Here is an 8,591-nt window from a genome sequence, read left to right as displayed (position 1 = left end):
GTGTTCAGCTGAGAACGAAATGAAAATAAATGAAACTTTATGTTTCTTGTTTCGTTGGAGAGATAGAATGGTACTGATTCAACTCACTTTCTCATAGGAATGATAGATTACCCCCCGTATGCATATGGTGTACAATTTGAACAACATATGTCTTTGCATTTTTAGCAACATATATTTGAACTTTCAGCAATGTTTCATTTGTATTTGCATCAGAATCAATTAGCAATGTACAATCACAAGCATAACAAGCGTATTCACATCACATGTAACACTTGTCAACACCATTCTCGTAAGGTAATAACTTTGTACAACACAATAGTGATAGGTTGACTCCCCTCTTTCTTAGAGCTCTAAAGCTTTCCATGAGCACCACCACCTTGGGTCACGTCCTTCTTTCACCGCCACCTTTTTTTCAATTGTTTCTTATGTTAAGGATTTAAATGGTATAGCATATCCCTTCTGTTTTTAAAACTCTTTCGGGGTGTTTGCGCTTTCAACAGTAAAAAAACATCAATAACTGGTTTCTTTACTCTCTTTATTAAGAAAGACCAAGTAGAACATATAGATATAGTCATATACAAGGATGGATGGACTCAAATAGGTGCTAGGATTATAGTGATCATAAGATATGTAACTAATTAGAAAAAAAATCAAATTTCAAAAATTTGAAATTATGAAGATAAAACATACTTGTAGAGTACAGATAGGAACACACACATGAATTTTGGTTAAAAAACAATTTGATCATTTGTGATCTATAATTATTATAACTAATAATTTTCTTAATTACTTGTCTTGCTTTTTTACTTTTGAAAACTTGTAAATATAAATTTTCACTTTGACCATTTATTAATAAGTGACTCGGTATGATCATGTTTTCTGGTTGTAATGGGAGTATCATCACTTGTATCATGCATGCCAACTAGACAATTTTGATAAGGTGACATAAAATTAAATAAAAAAAAAGGTTGAATATCATATCATGATACCGCATCATAATAAATGTTACGCTACTATATGTCATGTATGACAATAAATAAAGTACTATATGGTACTAATATATAATACTATACATTAGGAAAATAATATTATACACTCATTACAACCGGGCGCTATGGTCATATGCACCTAGGATCACGAAATTCCTGCTCATCGACGCAAAGGCCAATCAACCTGATTCGTGAGCCAGGGCGCGGCCTAAAAGCAGAAGCCCATATAGGTTGAAGCGACGGAGTCGGCCTTTGCCTAGAGTACGCCATCAAAAGCTACCCACCAGTCTATTGGATTGGATGCCCATCACTCCATCAGGAAATACGCGATTCTGAAAAAAAAAATCAGGAAATACGCTTTGTAGCCCAACTACAAAATGACACAAAATGACACGGTGAGCAGAATGGATTATTTGAGGACCATCTTCTATTATCACACACGTACTCAACTAGACCCTATACAAAATTGTCCAGTAGTACTACAATACTATCCTAAATTGCTCACACAACCATATTGTTTGGTAGCCATGTTAACAATTTGTTAATTTTTTTTGATTTTTGCGTGTATTTTTCTATGATTTAAGAGGGTCTTAAGTTCCCGTCAACACACACTTCTGCTTCCGTGCCGCTCTTTTTTCTAGTTTTGTTTTCTGTTTTTTTTCTTTTTAAAGTTTTTAGGCATTCTGTAAAAGCGTGGTTTCTTCACCATAAATACCTAGGTATTAATTGGCACACTCTGAACATTTTAGTTTTAATTTTTGAATTTTTTTGATGTTTGACAAAAATTCAAATTTGAATTTGAATCGTTTTGAACTAACGCAAGATTAGTGACATTAACGAAGGTGACGTGGCATCATTATAATAGGTTCACTGTAGCATAATTATCCGGGCGTCACATTCGGATACACGAAGGATCCATCAGGAACAACTTGTAGAATAAGTCTTACCGTTTATCTATCAGGAAAAACTTTTAGTAAAATATATACTTAGTATCTAAATTAGTATTTCAACTTAGTCCATAGCCACAAAAAGTCTAGTCCTCAAATAAATTAGTTTGACGTTTTATTAAGTAAAAAATATATTTAATTAATTGTTTTTGCTTCTGTTTTATTCATATTTGAGTATTTACACATTTTATACAAGTGTTGTTTATCCACCATTATTACTTAGGATTTATTTTTCCCATTTTTCCCATTTTAGTTTTAATGTTTGAAAACTTTTACTGTTTACCTTGATTTTGAATTTTGAATTCAAACGAGATTGAATCATCAGGAGATTAACAACAGTGTTCGTGGGGACGTGGCATCATTATTAGAGAGTTACTGTAGCTTAATTATCCAGACATCATATCTTGCTTCTAGGTCTTGGGAGGACAGGATTGGAGGCAAAAAGGAAACCCAAATACCCCCAATCCCTTTGCATTCCCTTTTCGGCATTGATGCAGCATCCCTCCTTTTCCTCCCCTTTGATTGCTGTCTATGCTTCTTCTTCTTCTTCTTCTTCTTCTTCTTCTTCTTCTTCTTCTTCTTCTTCTTACTAAATAACTTGTTATATCTGAACGTCACCATCGTAATGGTAAGGGGCCTTGTCTTGCGCTTCTCTTCTCTAGCCTTGTCCATCCTTGTTTGTGTTCACCTTGCGGCCGGTCGCCTGTCACACTACTCTCATGTTCTTGTCTATCACAGGCCGTGTTGTCGCTTCCTTGCCACAAAGTTGGTGGTTAGGGCACTGAATTCCGCTTTATTGGGTGTTGGTTAGGGCAGTCTGATACTTTATATGCCGCGAACAAAGAGTACATTTTTTCACAGAGGAAGTTTGCTTGTAGAGCGTAGGTTAGGTGAACAATTGATACAATTAGCATTTAAAATCTTTCTAGATTCAACTCCTTCAACCCGGCAGCTCATGAACCAACCATCCGCTAGCCCAATATAGTTTCATTCTTTTTATACAGCTAGCGGTTTCAATTCACGACCTTAGTTTTGCAAGGTTTGGCCATTGATAAATATATGTCTCTCACGTAATCGTGAGAGCATATCGTCTTAGATTGTTGCAAATAGAGTATTACCACCATTATTTGTGTTTGTTTCCTGAATTATAAAAGCTTGGCATACCATGGACGCAGATTTTCTTGACCTAATGTGTGCTAATTGCCTCTTTTGCCTCTTGGTCTTTTGAGGAGTGGAGCCGAGGAATATAAACCCCACGTGGGAGGGGGAAAAGGCGCTCCATGTTTAAAGCGCGGTGATGAAAAGGAGAAAACTTGCCTTTTATGACTCTTCGACAGGCTAGTGTGGGGATTTCCTTTTTGTATTTATTAGGTGTGCGTCCGGGACTGCCAGCGCTGGTTGGCTGCGCCCTAATTATAAAAATAAAATCGTGGGCGCGAAGCTCCTCAATTTTAAAAAAGATTCCATTACTTCTCTCGCATCGTACAACGAGCGGTTCCAAATCCCTTCCTTTATGTAAGAGATGTTTTTTATCAAATTTTAGATGTAGAATTTTTTTCTGAAAAGCATTATCACCCCTTTGTTGCCATTAACGTAGTAGAGCTATCACTGTGGCACGTTCTCTTGCTAGCACGAGAAAACGCTCTGCGTAGCGTACTGTGGACGCACGCGCCTTTCGCCCCATTCGTGTCTCGGTCTCGGCCTCGGTCTCGGGAGCAGAAGCAGAAGCAGAGCAGGGGCCAAAAACCCCACCCAACCCCCTCCGGCTCCCCCTTTCCCTTCCGGCCATCGCCGCGGCCGGCCCTCGTCTCCGCTCCCCAATGCCGCCTCCGCCTCCGCCCCCGCCTCTCGCCCAGAGCATGCCCCGTCCGACCGCGGCGGCCGCCGGGGAGGACCACGCGACGATGGTGAGGACTGAGGACCTCGTCCTCTGCAATTCCTGGCCTTGCCCTTACCCCCTCGCGATCATCCGGCGGCGACCTTCGTCGAATCTCGAGCCCCCCTCCCCTTCGCATCCCGTAGCTTCCCTCCTGCGAAATCGGCGGATTTCGCCGCCCCGGGCGTTGGTTAGGGCATGATTTCGGGCGTGGCCCCTTTAGTTGCCTGCGTCGTGGTCGTGTTTTCTTTCGTCAAAAAAAAAAGGGGCCGCGTTGAACAAGCGCCGCAATTAGGCTTTCGATTTCCTTTCTAGATTCGACTGCATCTCCTTTCATGTATGCTCCTCGACCCGATTAGGCTCAGGAGCTTCTTGATCTATCTTGATGTTTTGGTTCTTGTGGAACTGGGGCAGGAGGCCTCTAGATAGACTGGATCTGTCTGACCAAGGGGCGTATGCGTTTGAAACCAACTGTCTTCCAGTGTTCTGTGCAAAAGAATCCGTGAACAAGACAGATAATCCGTGCAATTTCATAACTTGATGATGGTTCTGCTTAACCCTGCAGGACGAGGCACGCCCAGCAGCAAGGTGTGAGATATGTGGGAGTGGAGAGAACCAGCATGTTATGTTCAGCTGCATCCAGTGCAACGGCTGTCAACATCGGTATGCCCCTTTTCTTTACCCCTGTTTTGTTGAGCTTTCACCTTGGTCCAGATGTTAAGCACTCGGAAAAGTGTGGTGCTTGCCACTCTGCCAAGTATGAATGCTTGGATGGAATAGGAGAATTGCAGAGAATTTGATATGAAACTAGGATGGATTTTGCAATAGAAAACTGATGCAGAGAGCCAAAGATGTTGAATTAAACTCAAAGCATTCCTAGATGATCCAAAATTTATTATATCCTTCTTTTGCTCTGAGGAAATTGTGTCCAAGTGAACTACCAGTTTTCTGATTTGGATGTGTATAAACGCATTTTAGTGTCCTTGTTCACTCATTTCAATCAGTACGTGTAGTCCATATTGAAATATCCAAAACATCTTATAATTGTGAACGGAGGAAGTATCTTTTACAGCTAGGAAGTGAAGCTCATTCAACATGAAGATTCTATCTACCTCTCTGAAAGTTTTTCCTTTTTTTTTTCGTTTTGTAGTTATTGCCTGCTGGTGGTGGAGTTTGAAATGAGATATGACTGGTGTTGCTCTGAATGCAAAAAAAAGGCTAATTGGGACCCAAAACCTATTCAAGGTAAATATAACGATTACAAATATCAGCAATTGTTTCATCCTATTACTAAGTTCTTTCACCAATCTCATTCTTTGATTCATGTAACTAAGTACATTTCCTCCCTAATCATGGTGCAGGTGAAAAAACAGAGTTTCAAAGGCCTGAGAAGAGTCACAGGAATGTGGCCCATCAAATTGGTGTTAAAACACCCCAGATATATGAAAATTCTAAAGTGAAGTTCATTCCCTGTGAAGAGGCCTCACTGTTGAGTAGAGAGAAGCCAGCAGTTCATTATACGCGAAGATTTGTCGCGCGACGTAGTCAGGCTAATCCTGCATCTCTTCCTAATCTGAAGTGCTCATCCCCCAGTAGACAGGTTCATCCTGCATCTCCACGTATGAAGTGCTCATCCCCCAGTAGACAGGTCCATCCCGCATCTCCTCAAACTATGAAATGCATATCACCCAGTAGACAGGTTCATCCTGCATCTCCCCCAAACATGAAACCTTCGTCCAGTATGAAGAGCATACTTCCCAGTAGACAGGGTCGCCCTCCATCTCCTCAAAGTATGAAACAGTCGTGCAGTATGAAGTGTGTATCTCCCAGTAGGAGTGATGGTCAAGCATTTTCCTTGAAACGATGCGCTGTTGCAAGTCAAAACCCGATAAAAGCTGATGATACAAAGAAGAGACAGAAAGTGCAGTCAGGTATTTTCACGCATCTAGTGCCATATCTTTCCTTGTTTAGAACAGCTAGCTGTTGCTTCTGCCAAAAAGTTACAGTTCATGAAGACATTAATTTTGAAAAAACAGGTGCAACGATTCCTATGATTCCACATAATACAAAAGGAGAAGTTACAAAAATTGACCAGCAGCTTCAAGATCAGCCTAAAGAAGAGAAGGTAGCCAATGCAGATAGAGGAAAATGCAACTCCTGGGTAGACGATCAACCTACTGGGAAAAGTGCACTCAATGCTTCAGGTGTAATTCGTGATCGCTTGATAGTTAATACTACACTTCTTGATAAAAATAATATTTCACAGAATGATTATTGTTGGCAAGCATTCAAAACCTATCGTGTATATATTGTAATTCTTGGTTTACACGAAATATATGTATTGATCTTACATCAGATAAAATTTGAGGATTTAAGAGGACTAATCAAATGGTTATGATGATCTATTTTTGAAGTGCTAACAGATTATATTCCATTTCCAAAGTGCTAACAGATGCTGATAGTGGATATGGATCTGGAACAAAGAGTCTGCACAACAATATAGACATGCCAGTGATCATCAGCTCAAGTGCAGAGTATGCAAGACGCCCTCCACCAGAAGCACGTTGCTGGAAGTGAGTATCTTCTCTTAGTTTGTGATTTTTTTCATCTCAAGAAGTATGGATCATTTCAACTTGTAATGATCCATTCATGGTGGCTTAATAAAACAAATATGAGGAACTTAGAAATCCAGGGATATTAGAAGGTAAATCTGCTTCTAGATGATTCCCATAGTGTTGTTGCTTCAACTTTCTCCATCTGCTGTAGATGGTTTAGTATGGGAAAACACAAAATTTGCAGCTCCCGTTTTCATTGATCATTGCTCCAAAGACCCGAGGATACTGCACTCACTTCATAACTGCAGTGGATCTGCATCTCCCAGGGGTTTATCCATGGCTTTAGTTTGATTAACCAGATATTAGCTGATTTTCTACAAAAAAAATTGCTCAAGTAGTATGGGTGTGTTTGGATTCTTGGCTGGGGTATATGAGCTTCCTTGGTAACGATTGGTATTTGGCAAATTGGTAGGCGGTAAAAAAATACTTGCTTTGCAGGCTAGTAACTCAAATCATTCTGTTTTTTATTCTGATTGTTCCTGATTGATAAAAGGGGAGTAGGAGTTCCCTGGTTCCAACAGAAAAATATCCTAGATCAATTTCCGAATTAAATCCACTCGAACCTTCTGTGAATAAACATTCACCTTATAAAAAAATATAAGATACTGTTCTAGCAATAGCCTAAGTGGATTTGATTATTCGTTCCTAGCAAAGTATGATTAGCAAAAGGTACAAGAGTGTGTCTGTTTCAGGAGGAAAATAATTCAAAATGTGACAGAATCAGATATTTGTCTATTGGATCTAAATAAAATAAATTAAGATATTTGTCTGTTGGACATTTTGGGTAGTCTAGTACTCCATCCTTTTCGCAATGAGATAAAGTTTTTGGGGAATCACCATTTCAGGATTCAGGCTGCCTGTGTACTGAGGAAACCAAGAGTGTTATTAGTACAATAATTTATGCATGCATATCCACCTCAGAGTGACCACTTGATTCTTGTTTGCATGAATTATGTCCTTGTGAACTCCTTACTCTATTATTGTGCGACTGTGCCAAGTTGATTATTAAAATGAGAGTACATCTTAATATGCTACCCACAATGTTGGGTTTTCATAATTCAGCTTCGTAAGAAAAAGTGCTATTGGTCTCTATGATCATTGATCAATATGGATTTCAGTTGTCTAAAGTTGTCCGTTTTCTAGCATCACAATTTAAATTTTGATATTTTGGTATATCTGATGTAATCAGTGACAACCTTTGTTATGCTCTGACATTTCCTTCGCTTTTTAGGGGATGCTTTCTTCTCTCTGATGGAGAATGTTCTAATCTTGGTGAATTTAAAGCATACTACCCATCTGTAGTATCATCCAGAGTTTATAATATAGCCAAGAAGATGCCAAACAATATACAGTTGAAGATATCACCTCGAATGAATTACTGGCCAAAGACCTTTGACGAATTCTGTCCAGTTTATGACGACATTGCCTTGATATTTTTCTCTGCTGAACTTGACTGGTAGGTTTATGATGGTCTCAGTACAAAAAATGGCTTATGTGCTACTGCATATTTGACCTTGTTTATAGCATGCGTTCATATACTCATCGTGCCTTCTTTCCTTTTTATATTTGAAGTCATAACAAAAAGCATCCTCGTCGCTTGGACGCGTACAACAGTTTTGTCATGAAGGCATATATTGATGACATCATGCTGTTGATATATTCCTCGGAAGTGCTTCCACCTGATTCTCAGTGTTAGTGCTCTTACTCTGTATTTGGATATCTCTGAAAAAGAACAGTACCCATAATATGTTCTTTCTGTTTGATAGGCCCATGTAATTTGTTTTTGCTTATATGCCTGGGTATAAAAATCAAATGCAGTGACTGATTTTTAGTGGTGTGCTAATTTCATACCATGGTAACAGGGATAGACGGAGAGACTTACTTATGGGGAGTTTTTGTGAAGCCGAAGGCAAAGAGCAATCATGCGCACTTAGGTTCAGTTGCTACATGACCTAGTGGTTTCTTTGGGCGTGAACTCATCAGTAAAAGGTACGAACAAACTGCAAATTATGGTGCTCATGAAAGATTTAGATAATACTGTTTTCACACGGTTTTGGCAGCTTTGTTGCTCTGTTTTCTGGTGCCTGCATTATTCCTTGTGGCCTAGTAGGCTTGCATGCCCTTAGAATTTAATCACTGTTATCTTTGTAAGCTGGGTGAGCTC

At 39.6% G+C, this 8,591-nt stretch overlaps 1 protein-coding gene across 2 annotated transcripts in view; it reads left to right on the top strand.

The window, feature by feature from the left end:
• Nucleotides 1–3,713: 3,713 nt before the first annotated feature.
• The window catches only part of LOC119287613, a 6,236-nt gene continuing 1,358 nt past the window's right edge, over nucleotides 3,714–8,591 (top strand). The window contains exons 1-9 of one of the 2 annotated variants that reach the window (XM_037567193.1): nucleotides 3,714–3,843; nucleotides 4,378–4,475; nucleotides 4,963–5,057; nucleotides 5,174–5,743; nucleotides 5,849–6,016; nucleotides 6,265–6,385; nucleotides 7,659–7,883; nucleotides 8,000–8,118; nucleotides 8,290–8,416. In XM_037567193.1, the coding sequence (XP_037423090.1) occupies nucleotides 3,757–3,843; nucleotides 4,378–4,475; nucleotides 4,963–5,057; nucleotides 5,174–5,743; nucleotides 5,849–6,016; nucleotides 6,265–6,385; nucleotides 7,659–7,883; nucleotides 8,000–8,118; nucleotides 8,290–8,378 (1,572 nt within the window). In that variant the 5' untranslated portion in view covers nucleotides 3,714–3,756 and the 3' untranslated portion in view covers nucleotides 8,379–8,416. Of the gene's footprint in view, nucleotides 3,844–4,377; nucleotides 4,476–4,962; nucleotides 5,058–5,173; nucleotides 5,744–5,848; nucleotides 6,017–6,255; nucleotides 6,386–7,658; nucleotides 7,884–7,999; nucleotides 8,119–8,289; nucleotides 8,417–8,591 lie in introns of both variants that reach the window. The other variant, XM_037567192.1, reaches the window with a different exon arrangement.

Source organism: Triticum dicoccoides, chromosome 4A (assembly GCF_002162155.2).
Source record: "Triticum dicoccoides isolate Atlit2015 ecotype Zavitan chromosome 4A, WEW_v2.0, whole genome shotgun sequence".
Taxonomy (NCBI): domain Eukaryota; kingdom Viridiplantae; phylum Streptophyta; class Magnoliopsida; order Poales; family Poaceae; genus Triticum; species Triticum dicoccoides.
Note: the sequence above shows the minus strand (reverse complement) of the source record. Positions and strands in the feature narration are given on the sequence as shown.